This window comes from Caenorhabditis briggsae, assembly GCF_000004555.2.
Source record: "Caenorhabditis briggsae complete genome, chrI, whole genome shotgun sequence".
Taxonomy (NCBI): domain Eukaryota; kingdom Metazoa; phylum Nematoda; class Chromadorea; order Rhabditida; family Rhabditidae; genus Caenorhabditis; species Caenorhabditis briggsae.
Window position 1 is genome coordinate 9,776,231 of NC_013489.2, and position 19,706 is coordinate 9,795,936.

At 39.6% G+C, this 19,706-nt stretch overlaps 5 protein-coding genes across 5 annotated transcripts in view; 1 reads left to right on the top strand and 4 right to left on the bottom strand.

Annotated features, from left to right (window-relative positions):
• The window catches only part of Cbr-try-6, a gene marked incomplete at both ends in the record, with an annotated part of 4,075 nt that extends 2,239 nt beyond the window's left edge, over positions 1-1,836 (bottom strand). The window contains 8 exons of the mRNA XM_045240541.1: positions 53-122; positions 180-272; positions 316-389; positions 434-493; positions 541-673; positions 722-803; positions 1,452-1,674; positions 1,722-1,836. Of these exons, the coding sequence (XP_045094932.1) occupies positions 53-122; positions 180-272; positions 316-389; positions 434-493; positions 541-673; positions 722-803; positions 1,452-1,674; positions 1,722-1,836 (850 nt within the window). The remainder of the gene's footprint in view (positions 1-52; positions 123-179; positions 273-315; positions 390-433; positions 494-540; positions 674-721; positions 804-1,451; positions 1,675-1,721) is intronic.
• Positions 1,837-2,755: 919 nt separating this feature from the next.
• Positions 2,756-6,934, bottom strand: Cbr-let-607 (the record flags this gene model as incomplete). The annotated part of the gene is made up of 6 exons (XM_002640107.1): positions 2,756-2,950; positions 3,044-4,021; positions 4,910-5,208; positions 6,034-6,163; positions 6,429-6,727; positions 6,775-6,934. 6 exons carry the CDS (start codon positions 6,932-6,934, stop codon positions 2,756-2,758), a joined length of 2,061 nt encoding a protein of 686 aa, XP_002640153.1.
• Positions 6,935-14,516: 7,582 nt separating this feature from the next.
• On the bottom strand, positions 14,517-16,365 carry CBG12654 (the record flags this gene model as incomplete). The annotated part of the gene is made up of 7 exons (XM_002640108.2): positions 14,517-14,627; positions 14,674-15,303; positions 15,352-15,504; positions 15,551-15,677; positions 15,721-15,868; positions 15,921-16,181; positions 16,230-16,365. The coding sequence occupies 7 exons, from the start codon at positions 16,363-16,365 to the stop codon at positions 14,517-14,519; spliced, it is 1,566 nt and encodes a 521-aa protein (XP_002640154.2).
• Positions 16,366-17,779: 1,414 nt separating this feature from the next.
• On the top strand, positions 17,780-18,499 carry Cbr-bag-1 (the record flags this gene model as incomplete). Its single annotated transcript, XM_002640109.1, has 3 exons — positions 17,780-17,936; positions 17,983-18,326; positions 18,371-18,499. 3 exons carry the CDS (start codon positions 17,780-17,782, stop codon positions 18,497-18,499), a joined length of 630 nt encoding a protein of 209 aa, XP_002640155.1.
• Positions 18,500-18,658: 159 nt separating this feature from the next.
• Positions 18,659-19,439, bottom strand: CBG12656 (the record flags this gene model as incomplete). The annotated part of the gene is made up of 3 exons (XM_002640110.1): positions 18,659-18,838; positions 18,963-19,253; positions 19,299-19,439. The coding sequence occupies 3 exons, from the start codon at positions 19,437-19,439 to the stop codon at positions 18,659-18,661; spliced, it is 612 nt and encodes a 203-aa protein (XP_002640156.1).
• Positions 19,440-19,706: the final 267 nt, after the last annotated feature.

Here is a 19,706-nt window from a genome sequence, read left to right on the forward strand (position 1 = left end):
CGCTTTCTGACCCCCTCGCCTGAACCCACGTGAGTATATGAAGTATTTATACTTTGCATAGCCACTCCCACAACTGTATTTCTACCACCAATTATACGAATTGCGCCACCTCCCGAGTCTCCCTTAACATCACTTATAATTAATCATTGCTGAAAATCCTTTGAAATTGTTTGGCTCACCGGACACATGATACTATTCTTATTGCGACTTCTGGCTTTGAACAACCTGGGATCAATACGATTCAGAGTCCCCTCAACGTTGACTTTCAGAATCTGAAACTTTTGAATTCAATGGATAAAAATTCATTAACCTAACATCGAGTTCTTCGGATCGCAATGGTGGCTTCGGTGGCTTTTGATTGTCGGGAGTTGATGGCTTATCTTTAGGAGCTGAAAAAAGTTTGAATCAAGAAATCACAAAACTGAAAATTTACGATTGTCTCCAAAACCAAAAAGTCTGGCTATTGCTCCCCCTTTGTAATCTTCTACGCTATCTGAAAAAATTTTCATAAGCAGAATATCTTTACTGAAATTAATTTACTAGATACACAAGCTGGTTTCACTTCTGAAGTATACTCAAAGTCTTCTGACAACTCAATAATCATTACATCATCCGGAGATTGAATTTGAAAAGCATCCTTAGTAAGTATGCGACAAAAATTGAGTAGGTACAGCTAAAAAGAAACATTATCGGTCTAGGAAGAGTAGAAATTAAAACTTACAAATTTTGCTCGGCCAATATCATTTCCCTTTCTGTCCTGAACAAAAACTTTACTGGCTTTAACTTCAGGAACGATTATGTGTCTGCAATTATAACGTGATATTATTTTTCAAAATTAAATATTAAAAACCAGTTAACAGATCAAAACATGAGCCAAAAACCATTCGAAACGGATTTAAAACGGGCCAAAAACAGACCAAAAACAAACCAATCCGAGTTTTATTTCTTTTGGGCCAAACAAAGATTGAAAACAACTCGAAACGGTCCAAAAAACTGATAAAACACGGCCCGTCGTTTTTGGTTTGTTTTTGATCGGTTTTTGGATCGTTTAAGACCAGTCGAACGGATCAAAAACAGACATAAAGGAACCTGAAAATAGACCAAAAACAACAACTGTCAAAAAACCGACCAATACCGGACTGGAAAGGGCCATTAAACGGCACTTCGTATCTATTCTGTTTTTGAGTCGAATAGGAAAACGATTCTTTGGCAGTCCAGAAAACGGTTAAAAACGGACCAAAGATGTTGTCAAAAAACGGGTCCGTATTTCTGGTTAAGATTAGGTATTTTCAGTCATTTTTCGGAACCATCAATTTTTTTTTAATTTTTCGAAAAGTTTTCAATTTAAGAAAACTCTTCAGATACAGCCTATTTTTTGTTAAAAACACCTAAACCATTCTTGAAAACATCCGCTTGTCCAATAATTCAAATTCTCTAACCACCGAACTCACTCATTTTCCGGACAATCTTCTCGGTCGAATTTGAACCCCACGTATGTTTTTATCCACTGAACATCAGAATGATTTGCCAAGCAATGAGTAGCCGACAGAATGTGACGAGGCGATATCAAAGTTCCAGAACATATCGTTCCTGTTCCATCGGATTTGGCCACTCTAACAACCACCGCCCATGGTGCTTGATCATCACTAACTATTCCTCCGTTGAATATTTTTGCTGAATTCAAACGAGGATCCTAATTTTTGAGTTGACTTTTTGCCTACATTTCGTTGTCACACCACACTGCTCTAGACGTTTTTCGTTCTCTTCCTCTGTCAATTTTTTGCTTTCAATCGGAGCAATTAGATGGAGAATTATGATCAATTGACACCAGATCATCTTCACAATTGGAACTGAATTCCTAGCTCCAACTGTTAGAGCCTAACACCAGTGAGTTGGCTGCACTGCCTTCTCATTGTGAGAAAAACAGGTTACGTTGGAAAATCATGATTGTCATGATGAACTCGATATTTAGATATCTGAAAAATGTGAAGAGAGTAAACACCAACAGCAAAAAAGGGTTTATTCAGGGTGCTTCAAATCTCTGATTGGTTAAAATGAAAGATGTCTTTAGAACAAAGAAACGGACTAAATATTGCAATATTTCAATACTTTTTGATCGTGGTGGGGAATAGAATTTTTGATTGGAAAATGGGGAAAAAAGAAGGAGAATCGGAGAGAAAAGTGATTGACTTCGGGGAGGTTATGAAATATGAACGAGAAAAATAGATGGGAAAGGAAATGAAAACAAGAAAAGGGGTAAAACTCAACAATCAAGAAAGAAATGGAGGGAAAACTCCAAAAAATTAAAAGAGCAAAAGAAAAGGACAGTGTGAACCCGGGTTAACATGGAAAATTCTGGAAACTTTTTCCGGGAAATGGGATAAATAGATTGGAAAGGAAAATGATGATTAGATTCTTTATGTTTTGGATATCTCAGATGGGCGACGACTATTTTGGAAGAAATTTGTGACAAGGAGGCAATAGACTTAGAAGTATATAGAGCTCTATACGATAAATTATATGTTGATCTGGAATAAATACATTTTTGGTTAACAATGAAAAAACAGGGAAGATAGATGGCAGAGGTCAACTCTAGTGCAAAATCAGGGGGGCAAACGGAAAACAGGAGAAAAACTACTGATTATTATTTTTTGTTTGATTCGAATTACCGGGTCTTGGAGGGACCGAGAGGATCATGAGAGAGGGATTGGGGGATATAGATAATTTTCATAATTTTCAGGAGCTCATTATAGTTTTAAAACATTTGGGTCTTGACTTTCTTTGCTGGTGTTGGTTGGAAATGATGAATTGGAGTAGCAACGGTCAGAGGACGCATGTTACGGGAAGTAGAAACATTGACTTGGGGTTGAAGACGTGGAGCAGATGTGGACCACGAGCTTGGAAGACGAAGAGAAGAAGTTTCGTCTTCGACTTTGACGTAGTCGCTTAGCTGAAACTGAAATTAAGATTTGGAATGGTGTAATGGAAACTGAGGAGTGTGGTGTGTGTGTTACAGTAGGATTTCCAATGAAAAAAAACTTACCACTTCATACTTGATTGGCCTATCCATAGTCACAAATTGCATTTTCGGCTGTTGTGGCTGTTGCGTTTTGTAAAATTGAGACTGTCCATTGTTCACAACAGAGGCTGGAACCGCTCTGTAGGCGACTCTTGGTTGAGCCGACATCGTGACAATCTTTCTCTTCAACGGCTGCCCAGCCATCTTCATTGGAACCAATGGTGGCATATTGGCACAATTTGTGTTATCCGAGGCAGCATCACATTGGTCTTCAAAAGCTCCTAGCGTACGAGAAGTACGGTAGATGGGCGACGTTGCCGACGATGAAGACGTCGACGACGAGACTGACGAAGCCGATGACGACGAGGTCGAAGAAGGCTTACGCCCTCCGATCTTGGCCATCGCCATCGATATCGTCTCGTCGCTACGACGATACATCGAAGGTGGATGTTGTTGTTGATAGTGTTGCTGTGGTTGTAACGTTGGCGGAGGATGATTCGAATTATCCAGTGCTATGTGGTAGTGGCTCAGGTTCCCAGAAGATTGATATTTGTTATGGTTGCTGCTATTGTGATTGTGGTTTGTCACGGAGTTTCTAGTCATTTGTCGGTTGACGTTCGATGGGACCATAACTGGTCCAGCAGATGGAACAACGGCCGATGGAACGGCGACAACAGTTTGTTGTTCCGAATTTGGAGAATTCGGAGATGTAACTGTTGGCTGACAAGCCTCATCAATGCATTCGATGGCGTTTTGAGCATCTTGGTGTGCCAATGGATTGAGTTGTGGTGCAACAAGAAGGCACGCCGAAAGCATAATAACAGCCAAACATGTTCCAGCCTGAGTGCTTCTCTTTGTGCATTGATATAGTTGTGCCTGGAGCTTCTTGATCTGAGAGAGCGCTGATTGTTTTTCACTGGTTAGTTGTTGGATTTGTTGTTTCAGTGCTTGATTTTCTTTTGTCGATTCCGATACTCGGTCTTCAAGTTGTTCAATGTAGTCCTGTAATAAATAATTATTAGTTTCAAAAACCCCATAATTAGGATGATTGATGATAATGACCTCACTTATTCTGACATCGTCTTTATTCCCCTTTCCCGCTCAGAATGCCTCATTCAGATTTTATCTCATCTACATCTACTCCAATAGCCCCTTTGTAAGACAGAGTTCCGATGAGAGAAACCGCTGTGATCATTGTCCCAATCAACTATTGATCCAGATATCCCCTGTCTATGAGAAAAAGAGGAGAGGTCAATCCCGAAGAATTCTCTTCTCATTTCAAGGTCTTCGGGCTTCTCACGCTCTTCTCTTCCCGACCCAATGTCCATGGCCTATTTTGAAAAAAAAGAAGGATGGCGTCCTAAGAGGTTGAGAGAAGAACGAATGCGGTCAGCTGACGACACGAAAAACACATGTTTTCACAGTATATGTTGTTGATGTGAACAATAACAAATGAGGTGACTATTGTGTTGCCCTAAATTTGAAAAACTTTAGGTTGTACGAGAAGAAGAAGATGATCGAAGATTCAATTGACATTTGCCAGACACTAAGCATACTATTAATACAAGATTGACAGTTTCTGGAAGTATTCTGTCACAGAAGTGACAATACCAAATGGAAGGAAAAAGAAATGCACTTTGTAACCTAAAAGACGCCAAACTACAGTAATCTCATGCCAAACTTCATCTATCGCAACTAGTTTTCCAATGTACTTTCTCATCCGGATATAAATATTTGCCACAGACCCGAAAAACTTAGTGTCTCATTTTTTCTCTCACAAACAAAAAATGTGCTCACTGTAAGGTTGCCACCACCTGGCACTAGGTCAACATCCCCGCTAGGAAAACAGTAAAAAGGTCATCATCATGATCATCATTGAAATGAACTCACCTGTTTCCTTTTGCGGCTTGTCTGTGCACTGCGCTTGTTTCGAATCTTCCTGCGAATACGTTTCAGGTCTCGTTCTTCGGCTTTCGTGAGTGGATAGGATTCTGGTAACAAGATTCCCTCCTTCTTGCACAATCGTTTCTCTTCTTCTGTCAGTGTCAGCTGTGGATATTTGCGACCTGTTGATGGTTTTACGAATCCAGACGATAATGACGTTGACGACGGTGTAGATGGAATGTACGATGAGGAGGATGCGTTGAGAGACATACTAGCTGGATTGAGCACTCGTTGTTGACCAGGCTCTGAAACTAAAATTAGTATTTTCACAATCCACTTTTGAATCCCTGCAAGTACTAATTTCACCCCTTCAATTTTTCATGTCTTGTACATGCTGATGGGTACAAGTTGGTACCAGCCTCTATCATCATTTCAATCGCAAAGTCGCCTAGACGCAATAAATGGATGAGATAGGAGGATCAACTATGTTACGTGCGATGTACAGAGTTTATTGGGTTAAAAGGAATCGATAAAGAAATGATTTGACGTTCCTGATAAAGCCCCGATGATCGATGAACGTTTTAGTTTCAGAATTTTCAAAAATCTCGAGTTGGATACAGTATCTCATGATCTAGACACCCCCTTTTTGTGTTTTTTTTTGTTCTCATACAATTCCCTTTTTCAATTTCACCGCTGTGTCAAAATTAAATTAAAATCGATTCTCTCTTTCTCGCCGATTCTACTTTTTCATCATCGTCGATCCTGTGTCCGTTCCCAACTGTGCAAACACCCACACACGCATACAAAAAGAGAAACCGAGAGGGAGAGAAACAGAAAACACCACCGGCCGGGCCGATTTTGTCCGTCCGTTCAATTCGCGCCTTTTGATTGTGTGCTTGCTAGTGGTGGACGGAAAAGAGAGGGTTTGTACAAACATGGGGGAAAGAAAAGGAAATAAATGCTTTCAAATTTGGAACTCTTTTCTCCCGAAACAACGATCATCAAACATTGAATTTGATGTCCGTTTTTGTTGCAAGAGAATCAGCTATTAAAATCCAATGGAGAGAAGAAAATAGATATGCTCCGGTTTCAAGAGGTATTCATTTCAATAGACTCTAAAAACAACTCACTGAATCGAACAAGCCCATTTGAGTTTTGATGTGGTTGATAGCTCGCTTGATTCGGTCTCTTTTGCTGTTGGTAATGCTGAGTATTCACTGAGGCATTACTGGTATTTGTGTATGCAATCAGTGGTCCACTCTAAAAAAAATAGAATAATTAATTAATTGAAAACTACAGTAACCGAAATCTTTATCTTCTTATGATAATGTTTAGTTTAATAGTTCCACAACAAGCTATGGGTCTTTTTTCTACCCACAACCATCACATTGTTTATAAATCCTAAGCATAAACAGAGAGAAAATCCTAAACACTGCCTGTTTGGCCTCTGCTTAGAAATGTGATGTAACTTAATACATAGAAGAAATAACAAGGCAGAAGCTCTCCTTTCCAAAAAAAAACTCACACTGCAAATTTCGTAGTCTTCCTCTTTAACCTCGAAAATTTCGTTTTCAGCCCGTTGAAGGATGTCAAGTTGCGAGTAGTTATCCATATTATCTTCACCGCCGGAAGAATGATAAGATGAGGGAGATGTGCTTGCTGGAGAGATTGGAAGAGATCCAGAGTCTGGTGGTGATAAACTGTAGCAGTGCTCATTCATCGAGTCCGAGTTGTTATCATCCATTAATCCAAAATTGTCTTCACCCATTGCGTCAAGTTTGTCGAGAAGGTCATCAGTAAACTTGTCTGGGTCCGTGCTGTCGACTAAAAAGTATATTTTATTTTCTTGAACACTGAAATTTGAAACTTACAGTTCTTTTCAAAAAATGCTGGATCATTAAAGTCAAAAAATGATTGATCGTCCATCCATGCAGAATTTTCTTCGTGGCCATTATGAGGTTGAATGTTTCCGGCCAACATCATCAGAGTTTCTGATGGTCCAATACCATCGAGCTCGAATTCCGGATCCATTTCTTCTATGGAAGACGACACGTGGCCAAACGTGGAAGTGTGTGTACCCTCTGGAAAATTAGATTCAGAGGGTACTAGATAGGCCAATCAGAGAAGTGGCGAATATGAGGAAAACCCTAATGAGTCTGGGTTCTTAGACAATCGTTTTTGATATGAACAAGAAGACTTTTTCTGGGTCTGAAGCGCGATTTCACAACGGTTCGCCAACTAGGCCCTAGGACACGTCGACAAACTGCCTTCGCAGCGATGTCTTGCGCCAGCTGGGGTCTCTTGAACGGACATGTTATTTCTGTGTCTTCTCTAGCTGTCTATGTAAATGCTCGCTGAATTGAAAAAGAAGGCGGGAAACAGCATAGAGAAGAAGAAGCGCAGAGGGATGGGAAACTGTTAAAAAGGATGAATAGGATTTTGAGGAGAAATTGGAGCATATGGATGGCACACAAGTGCCCAAGAGGGGTATATAAAGCATCCATAAAAATATATGAGGGTTAATAGAAAAAGAAAAAATATCAAGTATTCTGAAAATTCAATAGAAACTAGCAGATAAAAACAGAGTTGTCTATCTGTCTTTGGAGTAAGAACGAACTGAGCGCAATTGTATTCGTCCATCACAATCTCTTCTACCTAGAAGATCGTTATCTTCTAATGGAATAGTGGTCAGCGGGAAGAGGCGATAAATGTATTGTGGATCAACAAAAGGATAATCGTAAAACAAAACTGGGAAGGCGTGGGAAAGATATTGAACAGATAGGGGGAAAAACTAGGTGCATACTGAAAACAACATAGAAAACATTTGTTTGGTTTGGTTTTTTCCAAAACAACAAAATCTGCATAATCCTAGGATGATTTCTGATACTTTATAAGTTTTCAACTAGGATCATCAGCTGACAAAAACCGCTATGCAATGGCCAAATGAAAGAGAGAGTGACGTGAAATGTCAAAAGTCCTTTAGACGACAAAAAGAGCACCGTGCGAGAGCCGACACCAGCTTACTGTTTGCTAAACGATAAACTAGTAGGGGCCGAGAGAGTGGTTAGTTTACCTATCAGATCTCACAGAGGTCACTAGATTTGAACGGATAGGGAGGAATGGGAAGGAACAAAAAAACTTTGTGAAAATTTTCGGGTCCAGATGGGAAAGTGCAAATTCTTGTGGAACGCAAACACACATGTTCCGAATCTCCTTCTGCCCAAATTCAACTAGTAAAAAATGTACAAAAAACAGAAAAAAACCAGTTCGTGAGTTATTCTCTTCGAGAGGTACCACATCTATATCTCGCACTGACGATCATGATGTATCCCGGTGGGCGTAGTGACCTACATATCAGGAAGAAGAATAGTAGAAAAAACGATGGTATTTATATGAAATTTGACCTTATCTCTTCTACCGTGGGGAGCGTGAAAATTGAAGAACTCTTGTTCTTCACATGATTCGAAACGCAAGACAAAAAATTAGGTAGAATTCTATATCAGTGTGCACTATCTTTAATTGATATTGAAGTATAGGCGACAATTTGTACAACCATGGAAACTTTGAAGAGAAAGGAAAGAAGGTTCTAGAGTTTAGGGAGGAGCGAAAGGGGAAGTTCGATAAGATCAGGACTCCTGTTTCAGGAAGACAACCATACTTGTGGAAAAGATGGCCATTTGAATTAATATTTGTGCTATAAAAAATGTATTGGCACATTTGAAAAGTAACATTTTCGAAAAGTTGTCCTAGGCGGGCCGAGCGGGCCGGGCCGGGCTGAGGGTTTTGAGGCAAGCGGGCCGGCCCGGCCCGGCCATCCACATGTATCAAGACAACAGTTAAAAACTGACCTTATACCTCTATCAGAGCTATTAATATTATTAACAGATTTCAAAGAAAATGAAATTTCAAGAGATTTTTATCCAAAAAAAAATGCTTACAGTACTTTCTCATATCATAACTGTATTAGAAATCCGTAATAAAATTTGAGCTGAAAACGAAGGAAAACAAGTAGACCTTCCATGCCATAAATGCCTATCATTTATAAATTACGTACTCCTTTCTTTCACTCCCATCATTATTCAAAACCCCGATTGTTTCTGTGATAAGAGAATAAGAACAGAAATTGACGATTGCCTGAAACACTTTTTCATAGTACAAACAGGCGCTGACAGAGCCTTATCAGTTGTTTCAAAAACGACGACGACGCGAGCCCTCAGCTTTTATTATGACACAATTTTCAACGTCAACATCATTTGTTTTGTGAAGGACAAAGTGGGTGGGTGGGCGCAGAGGACAGAAGCTTCTCCTTATGAAAAAAAATGAAGGAATTTTGAGGGAACGGGGGACTGCGGAAGTGTAATTGAATAACGAATTTGAAGATGAGGGAGAGACAACGATGACTTCATAATCTAGAACCGGATAGGCATTTCGACGAAACAGTGAATTTCGAAGAGATAATAAAAGGACGAAGAAGCTTCAAATGGAGTGTTGAGATAGACAAGGAAGCTCATATTTTCAGAAGAGGCAGTGATCAAAAATCAGAAGATTATCAAAACTTTTGATATCCTTTAATAAAATGGTATGAAGACATTCACAGTGTATACTGGTAGACAACCTGTGGTAGTGCTCTGAATTCGATATATACAAAAGCGAGATGGAAAATGGATTACGGTAGGCTACCGTCAGTAGCTTACTCGAAAGTAGGCATGCCTAAAAACGAACGCCTTCGCATTTTCGAAAACATCATTTGTTCGAGAATTGTTCGAGAATCGAGGTGCGATCCGTGAATCGTCTCGATGGTCAGGTCGCCCAGAGAGACATTCCGAAAGAGGCAAACATGAGAGAAAAGAGAGTCAACCTTCCTTTAACTAAAGGAAGTGTCGGAGGGGGGGGGCGCCTATTCTTGCCTCTTTCTCTCGGTCAGCGCAAGAGAGATCTTTCATTCGGGATCATCTCACACACTAGGTCAACCATTGAGACAGTACGTAGAGTCCGCGTAGGTATGAGAAGCGCAGAAAAAATGGTATATTTACAATGGTAAGGGGACCAGCAAGTATCGGATGTGAATGAATGTGCACGTAACCGTTCGGTAGTAAAGTACCCCCCAGCGAGAAGAAGAAGACCTTGATGAATCAAAAAAAGTGGGAAGAGGTTCTACAAGGACCAATGGAATAAAATAAAAAAGATTTCAAGGACTTCGAAGGGCATCTTCTCGACTTTTGAAACGATGAAAAGAGGGGGATTTAGATTAATCCGGGCGATTAAAGTTTAGAAAAAAAAAATAGGTCCTTCAAAAAATCGGAAATTCCAGCTCCAGATTCTCTATTTCTCATATCGATACTCTCAAAACACGCCTACTTCAATTATCCCGTTCCATGGTCAATTTCAATCTCCAATTGGGTTTAGAGGGTACTTGCCGCCTCCAATTACTCAGCAGGAAATGGGAGATGACGTCCGTCAGAAAGAGATAAACTCCATCATTTTTCTTTTGGAAAGATCGAATCGGAAAGGTTATTGCGCCACCTCTATCTTTCTTTTTAAGGTGGATGGCATGCCGAATAGTCCTATTAATAGGTAAACCTTTTATCCGGGTATAAGTGTTAATCCCCCCTCAAACAGATCGCGCAAATACATTAAATTTTTATGAAACAGAGAAATGGAAATTCAGATATAATTGGCCAAAATGAGATGTACCTATACTTGCACTACAAGCTCATTTATTTCAATTTCTATAAGAGATATCGAAAACCTGTCCACTGATAGAATGTTTGTCTTAATATCCCCAACATTATATTAGTTGACACATTTTCGATATCCTCCATAGAAATTGAGATAATTGAGCTCAAATTTCAAGTAAGGGGTGGTCTTTGTATTGAGCGTTCACGGTAAATTGTCAACACAAGTCAAGTATTATGCCTAGGGGTTTTGAAAAACCTTATCAGCTAAAAATGAAATGAAAACATCATTAAAGATTAAGATCCAATTCAAGTAACACCAGTTCGATTCAGAGGGATTTTGTCCAACAATTCTCTTCAGCCAACAACATAAAACCTCTACAAAACCAGATTATGACTGTGTTCGTCGCACTGCAAGGGTACTTTCTTCTGCGCGATGGTCAACCACTCCTAGCCGGACGAACAGGCAAAAAAACTGAATGCGTAAATTACACTTGTATCATACATTCATGAAAGACGAGCCCAAATGAATCATAGGAGCCAGGTGAATGGAGGTACTATGTCGGTTTGCGGAAATGGAAGTGTGGGCGATATTTAAACAGGGATATCGAGAGTAATGTTTCGATTTGATTCCGAAAATTTACATTATACAATAGTAGATACAAAGTGAATATTATTTCTCAGTTATCTACAAAATATTTCTATCTGGTGTCAATATTATGGATCATGCTCATTGTACTATTCATTTTGAATAATAAACAACCCACAAAAGAAGTCTAGAAATCGTAGTTGTAGATGTATACTAAAGGGGGGAATAGGAGAGAAAACAGGGAAAAGAGCTATAAAAATGAAAGGGAGAGAACGACGGAAAAATAAATATTTTATATTGAAAAGGGATGATAAAAAGATGGAAACGGAAAGGATGGGAAAACTAAAAAAAAGCCTACAGTATCCCAGAGGATTGAGAAAGAAAACTAGCCATTTTGGTTTTTTTTTCTTTCCTCTCTCTCTCTCTCTCTCATTATCCAGAACAAATTGTCGAGAGGAAGGAAAGAAAAAGTGAAAGAAAAAGAACGGGGGGATGAGGGGATAAACAGAAGAAGTGACACTAGTTCTGAAGAAGACGGGACACTTGCAAATGGGAAAACCAAATGGAAATGTGAAGCCGGAGAGAAAGAAATGAGTGGCAGATAGTGTGGATGCAATTATGTAAACTAGTGACAAGAGATTGACAAATGAGGAAAAAGCCCTACCGTTTTTACAAGTATACGGCCAGAATGGATACCTTAAAACCTGTAATAGAAGGGATCCCTAACTTACAACTTTGAGCCAATTTTTCTTGATTCCTGCCAAAGATATCGAAAAATTGTCTACTGATAAAATATTTATCATATTATCTGTTGGCAGATTTTTCATATCTTTTATAGGGACCGATATAATCTAGCTCAAATTTGACAGTGTGGGAGCCCATCTATTACGGGTTTTACGGTATGTTAGGAAAGCTGAAATTATAAAAAAAAAGAACTAGAAACTCGAAAGTTTTGATTCTGGTTTCATTTGGTTAACAAACAAGATGAATCCATCTATGTTTTTCTGAAAAACAAAAAAGCGTTGCCCAATGAGCATCAGCTGTAGTCGGCTTTATCCTGGTCTGACATAGTTGTAATGCTGTTACTGACATTTTGTTCCAATGAAAATAGAAAGAAAGGGGTTTCTTGTTCAAGGATTATTTTTTTTCTAAAGAACGGAACTTATTTTATAGCTTATTATCAACTCTGGGATTCTGAACTTTTCTTCTCTTCTCTCAATCCTATTATGTTCTTCATCCTCAAACGAACCGGGCTTTTCTCTCTTTTTTCTGACACTTCATCTTCGAAACCGTATCAATTATAATCTCGTCGCATCCGTCCACACATTTCTGCCTTGTCCTCCTCTGCTTTCTGGTCATTATTCCTCTTCTCCTCATCTGCGTATGACTAGGAACATGAAAAGAAAGTTTTTCTCCTTTCCCTATTTCTTCTTCTATACAAACTTCCTTGTTCGGTAAAATCGTTTGTATTATTTTCAAGTTAAGAAACACTAACGGGAGATCTCCGCAAGTGAGATCTTGTTATGCTATGCGGGAGAGATGACGATGACGGGAAAGGGAAGCAAATGATATAGGATGGTTTAAGGAGAATTCAGTGTGCAGAAAGCGAATAGAATAACAAGTCGGGTTACGAGAAGAAGAAGAAACCGGTTTTCAAAAATGCGCATCTTCCTAAATTTGAAAATCGCGACTTAATACAAGGGTAAGAATTTGTGTTTTTGAGGGGGATTAATATTGATCAAAAACCATTAAATATACTATTTTCTGGTGCACAAAGGTTCCACAACGAAAACTAAAGTAACTTTCAAAAAATTTTTATTTTACGGTTTTATTTTCCAAATTTCGTTTTTTGAGATAATTTTTTTACTATCAAAAGCTTTTATTCTCCGACTTGTTCGGAAAAACAGTAAAAAACGAGAAAATAAACTCGGAAAATAAAACTATTTTCAGGTTACTGTAGATGTCGTAACGGGACCATTGGCCATGGCCGCCGATATTCCTCTTCCACAGCTCCGAGTTTTTTTTCACTAGAAAAAAAACGCTGAAATCGATTTCAAAAACCGAAAGCATGCTGAAACTAAAATGAATGTGAAGGGCTCTTTCCGAATGTGGGCGGAAACGAATGCAGAAGAGAAGAAAAAGAAGAAGCAACAGTGAAAAAGAACCCTGAAAACGGGAAAATACTCTTGAATACTGAAGAGAGTGGGCAGAGAACGCGGAGTCGGCAGAAAAAAAATGGCTCTTTCCATAAACAGACATGCCAGAAATGGGACAAGAAGAGATAGAGAAAAGAGCTCTATCGGAGAAATATAAAAAGGAGTGGGATGAAAATAAAGAGAATGACGTGATCATTTAGATGAGCAACAACGTCAGAAGAAGAAGAAGAACAAGAAGATTCGTTGTTTATGTTGTTTGTGATGATTGGGAATAGAAATACCTACCTTCCTCTTCTGAGAAGAGAGTCGTCGCGGCCACGTGGGAAACGAAGAAGTGTGCAGTTGAAAAACGGCTACTTGAGATTCTGAAAAAAAAATCGTTTTTGCGACACAAAAAAGCTTTTGAAGCAACAACAAAAAAGTGAAAAAAAAATCAAAGGGAAACAATTAGAAAACTTCGTAATTTTTTCCAGTAATAAATTGAAAACTAGAAACTCAATGGACCCAAAACCACGTATCTAGGCTACAGTCACACACGTCAATCAATTGATTTTGAATGTTTCTGGAGAATTCTCGACCGGGAAAAACGGAATGGGAGAGAGAAAAGTGCGATAGCAGCGACGGAATTGCAACATTTTTCTCTTCGGGAAATTCGAGAAACGATCATGAAAAAAATGGAAGAGACACACTCGGACACAGAGCACTAGAAAAAGTGATAAGATACTGAAACATTAGGGGAAACTGAGAGAAAAAGAAACCCCATCGATATCCGACTTTTTTCGAAAGTAAAAATCCGATCGAATCTATCTTGTCAGTGTGCACTGCAGATGTTGCTCAGCGAGTGTGTCTACTGGCCACATGTCACCTCAATTGACCCTTCGAAACGAAACGGGGATGAGCAACTGTCTATAGGGGAGGGGTTTCTCGAACAAACGAGCACAAAAAAAATAAGCAAATAATAAATAGTGTGTGAGTCACCGACCAGGGTACCTTTCTTATCAATGCACCGGAAGAAGCAGTACTATTCAATAAAATTTATATTCACAAGAATTATATATCTAATAGTAAATACATCTGAATTGGTGTAAAATCACTGGAATTTTTTTCGACTACAACGGGGAAGTTAGTTAGCAGGAAATACGGGAAAATGGGAAAGGAATAAGAAGCAAGATTCATAGAAAATGATTATCAATTCAGATCTTTTGAACAATAGAAGCACCGGTCATTTCAGCGGGTTGTGGAAGTCCCATAATCGCGAGAACAGTTGGAGCAACATCGCACAGGGCTGGGTGACGGTCGGCTGGCTGTAAAATAGATAAGTTGACTATTCAAAGAAGTAGTAAAACTCACATCAACAAACTTGAATCCCGGATGACTCAACGTCAACGGAACACGGTAACAGGTGTGAGCAGTGTGCTTTCCACCATCTGGTGCCTTCATCTTCTCGGCATTTCCGTGATCAGCAGTGACCATCAGAGAGTATCCGTACTTCTGAGTAGCCTCGTAGATTCTTCCAATAGCAACATCAGTGGCTTCGCAAGCTTTGACAGCAGCCTCGTAGACTCCAGTGTGTCCAACCATATCTGGTGGAGCAAAGTTGCACATAATGAATGGATGAGTTCCAGCTTCAATTTGCTCAACCATTTTGTCAGCGACTCCAGCAGCCGACATTTCAGGTTGAAGGTCATAAGTGGCCACTTTTGGACTTGGAACCAAGCAACGTTCTTCTCCTTCGAATTGTTTCTCCAATCCACCATTGAAGAAGAATGTGACATGGGCGTATTTCTCAGTTTCAGCACAATGGAATTGTGAAACCTTTTGCTCAGCGAGCCACTCAGCCAACACATTCTTATTAGATGCTGGTGGGAACAACGACTTGAATGGGAATTCGGCTTTGTATTGGGTCATTCCGTAGACTTGGACATTGGATGGATGAGTGAGTTTCGAGTTGCAATCTTTGTAGCGTTCCATTCCCATGACCTGAATAATGGAAGGTTTATTGAGAGCCGCGAACTAGTATGAGCTCACCTCAGAGATCTCGCGCATACGATCAGCACGGTAGTCAAAGAAAACAAGTGTATCGTCATTTTGAACACGTCCTTTTTCGCCTTGAAGGATAATTGGCTTCAAGAACTCGTCGGTTTCATCGGCTGCATAACGCTTACGCACAACTTCAACAACCTGAAATGAATATAAGTTGTACAAGCTTTTGCCCCATCAAACCTACTCCAGCCTCATCAGAATTCTCTCCAACACCACCAATCATTGCTTCATAAGCAACGTTGATACGCTCCCATCTCTTATCACGGTCCATAGCATAGTAGCGTCCGACAACCGTGGCGAGCTTTCCGTATCTGAATTACAATAAATTATTTGAATTATGCACAGTACCCTTACCCAACATCCTTCTCCAAGAAATCAAGAGTCTGTTGAAGGAATCCAATTCCACTGTTTGGAGATGTATCACGTCCATCTCCGTAAAAGTGAAGATAGAGCTCTGGAACACCGAGCTCCTTGATTGCCTTGATTAAAGCGAACATGTGGTCTGAAAAAAATATCGATAGTTAAATACGTAGAACTATTGCAGCGTTTCTCACCGATATGTGAATGAACACCTCCATCAGAGACGAGTCCGGCCAAATGAAGACGTCCGTTTCCATTCTTGGCACGGTTGCAAGCATCCACCAAGTTTTCATTTGCAACTAATTGGTTATTCTTGACGGCAAGATTGATGCGAACGATGTCTTGGTAGATGACACGACCAGCTCCAATGTTCAAGTGTCCAACTTCAGAGTTACCCATCAATCCCTCTGGAAGACCAACGTGGAGACCGTGAGCCTCAATTTGAGCCCAGTTTCCTGAAGAAATACCGCATTATTGATATGCCTTAACCCGGAAAACCCCACCAGAACACAGTTTATCCATCACTGGAGTTTGAGCGTTGAGGATTGCGTTTCCGTATGGATCCTCTGAGATTCCCCATCCGTCAATGACAATCAGGCACACCTTGTTAGCCACGCTTCCGTTGTTTGCCATAGCCATCCCTGAAAAAATCAGTATAAACTATATTTCTTGAATAAACTGAAAAGAAGTAAGAAGAAACAAGAAAAATATATATACAAGTTGTTAGTGAGAGAATAGTGTAGCAAAACAATGATGTGGGTAAAATTTTAGAAGACAAAAAACCAATGATTCCTGTTCATTGATCAGAATTGGTTCGTGAAATTAGATGAACAAAGAAAAACATTGAAGAAAAAAATTGGGAAACACCAGTAAACATTTATCATTGACTAAGCTATTTATCACATACTCGTTAGTTGAAAAACCTCACCACGTCCTAAATATCGTCGATAAATTTGAGCACCCAGAGCTACGAACATTTTTTCGTCTTCTCTGTCTCTTCCGGTAGAATCCTGTTTCTCGAACAAAAATCTTGAACACAACGGAAACCTAAATGTTTTCTAAAGATATATTTCGCACGTACACAAGTCTCTAATCACGTATCTCTCTGTCATCTCTCGCATCACTGAGGACTCTGATTTTCATGGGCTCTTTCTCGCAAAAAAAAAGTATGGAAATGCAGAGAAAACATCAGAATGGCTTCTATGCTCTACTCGAGAGAAAAAGTGAGAAAAAGGAAAGGCGAGCGAAAGATGAAAAACAGCAGAGACGCAGGAGAATTTTGGCCGAAAATGATGCAAAATGGTTTCGAGAGGATTTGAATTCGAGATTTTCTGATTTTCAGAAGAAATGCAACGAACGAATGCAAGCTCTCAACACGTCGATAGAAAAATTGAAAAATCAAAGACGGAAAAAAATGGAAAATTCGAAAGTACAGTATTTTTGCTCTAAAGGCGCAACTATGATATTGCAAGAATTATACGGTAATTGGTCTCGCAGCGCAGACTTTCTGTTTTTTTATGCAAAACTTGGAAGAATTTTTTTTCAGTATTTCTGAATCAGAATCAGGAAGAAACCACTTTTGCCTTAAAAACAAAATACGCTCTAGCATGATTAGTTTTCTGTTTCCTTATCTTTTGAAAAACGAACAATTCTTAGTCTGTTGACCTTAAAAACCTTTTTCTCGCACCGCCCGTCCTTTTTAGCGTCCAACAACAAACATGAACAATCTAGAGAAAACAGCAAAGTTTTCATCTCGCGACGAGGCCTGGAAATTCGCAATAGGTGTAAATGTGCCCTAGTGTGAAGCTTTGTGACTACTCGCGAAGTTTGTTTTTAGGAATCATCTCGACTCTTCTGGATTTTTCCAGCTTCTTCTAGAAATTTCTAGAATATCGGGCTATGAAACACAACCGATGATTTCTCTCTTCACCGAATTTTCTTGAGAACTACATTTTGTCGGCTGCTGAAACGCTTCCTCATGCTATTTTCTATCTTTCCTCATTCTTATTCTATTCCCTGGAACTATTATTAATCATTGTTCTAGTTTTCAGCTATGAAACTTGTTGTCTCGTGCTCTTCCGTACAAACAATAGTCGATATCCTGGATGAATCTGAAGGAGAAAACTCTATTTCCACTCTTGGACAACTTCGTGAGCGGATTGCAGCAGACAACGATGTGGATGCAGAAACAATGAAGCTGCTCCATAGAGGTCAGTTCTTGAACTTTGTTTTTCAAATTTTGTGGAAATTGTTCAGGAAAGTTCCTCCAAGGCGAAGCGGACGTCTCATTGTCCACTATTAACTTCAAAGAGAACGATAAAATCATTGTGATGGGTGGAAAGAATGCAATGGCCGATGACGCCGGTTTCAAAATGCTCATGCAATACGAGAAGCATAATCTCAGCAACCTTCAGAAGACTTATGATGTCAATCTGAAGGACGTTGCCGATCTGGAACGGGGCTTTTTAGAAAAACCGAAGCAAGTCGAGATGGGAAAGAAACTAGAGAAGAAAGTGAAATTTTTCAATGAAGAAGCAGAACGGCACCTGGAGACGCTTGACGGTATGAACATTATCACGGATGCAACTCCAGATAATCAAGTAAGCTTCGTAGCGTTAGATCGACAAAAAACTATAGTTTTCAGGCGAAGCGTAACCGCGAGAAACGCAAAACTCTCATCAATGGAATCCAAACTCTCTTGAACCAAAACGACGCCCTTCTCCGGAGACTTGAGCAATATATGTCTATCCTAAACGGAGATATTCTTGAATAATTTCTTGTAAGATCTTCAAGCTGTTTCGGGTTATACTTTAACAAAACAATCATCAATAAATTATATTCTTATGCTATGAAGAAAACGGGAAAGGGGGCAAAAACAACTGAAGGGACCCATTATATTGAAGAGACTTTTTTACAGAAATATAAATTTTGATCAGTAACGAGTTCTTTTGTCATTGAAGAATGATTTGAGCAGGAAAACTTGGCCGATTCCAATGAAGACTACAACAGCTGATTGTCCCAGGGACCAGATCATAACACGCTCGTTCAACTCCTCTGCACGTTTACGGCCAGTGGCTTCTCGAAGACGATGATGAGTTTGATAATCATCAATCTGGAAATATGGAAAACGTTCAAGACCAATTATTTGTAGAACTGAAGTTTTGAAAAACTGTCGAGTAGTTCACCCGGAAAAAATGTTTTTACAAACAGGCATTGGAGAAGCTCAAAACACTTACCGTTCTCAATTTATCTCCGATAGCGACGGCGTAATTCTCTAATTGGGTCATAGCATGAGCTCCTTGAGTAACAGCGGCGTGTAACGCATTTTGGTCTCCAAACTGCCAATCCATGTACACGATCTTGTGGGAGAATGTGGAGAACTCATTTGAGAAGCAAGCTTTGTACGTTCCTTCAACTTCTGCTTTGAAGTTGATGCTATCATATTGCTTTTTAGTATCTTTGTATAGAACTTTTCCATTTGGATCTTCGATAATCAAATCTACATCATAATGTCCTCCAGTTACAACCTGAATAAAAATTGGGTGAGAAGCGAAAACGCAGATTTGACAAACCTGGAACTCGAAAACGGTGTCGACATCCTTTTTCAGATCCTCGTAGAAACACTGATTCGCATTATCTGGAAGTTCGAAGGTTAGCTCGATTGACGAGCCCAGCGCAGCGAAAATCGATAGGAATGCCACAAATTTGAGCATGATGTTAACTGAAAATTTTGTTGTCAATTAGTACTAATAACATTTCTAGGTTATTAATGACTATAAAGAAGAGAAAACGGGAAAATTATAGGTGTTCAAGGCACAGAAAATGCCAACATAACATAGTACAGTGGGGCGCACATTCCGAAATAGGCAGACCCCGCAAATTCCGGAGAAAAAAATTTCCGGGGAAAAAAGAGAAAAGGAGAAAACTGGGCGGAGTCAGGGGCGGAGCCTAAATTGCAACCCTGGCACGGTTTTGCCGCA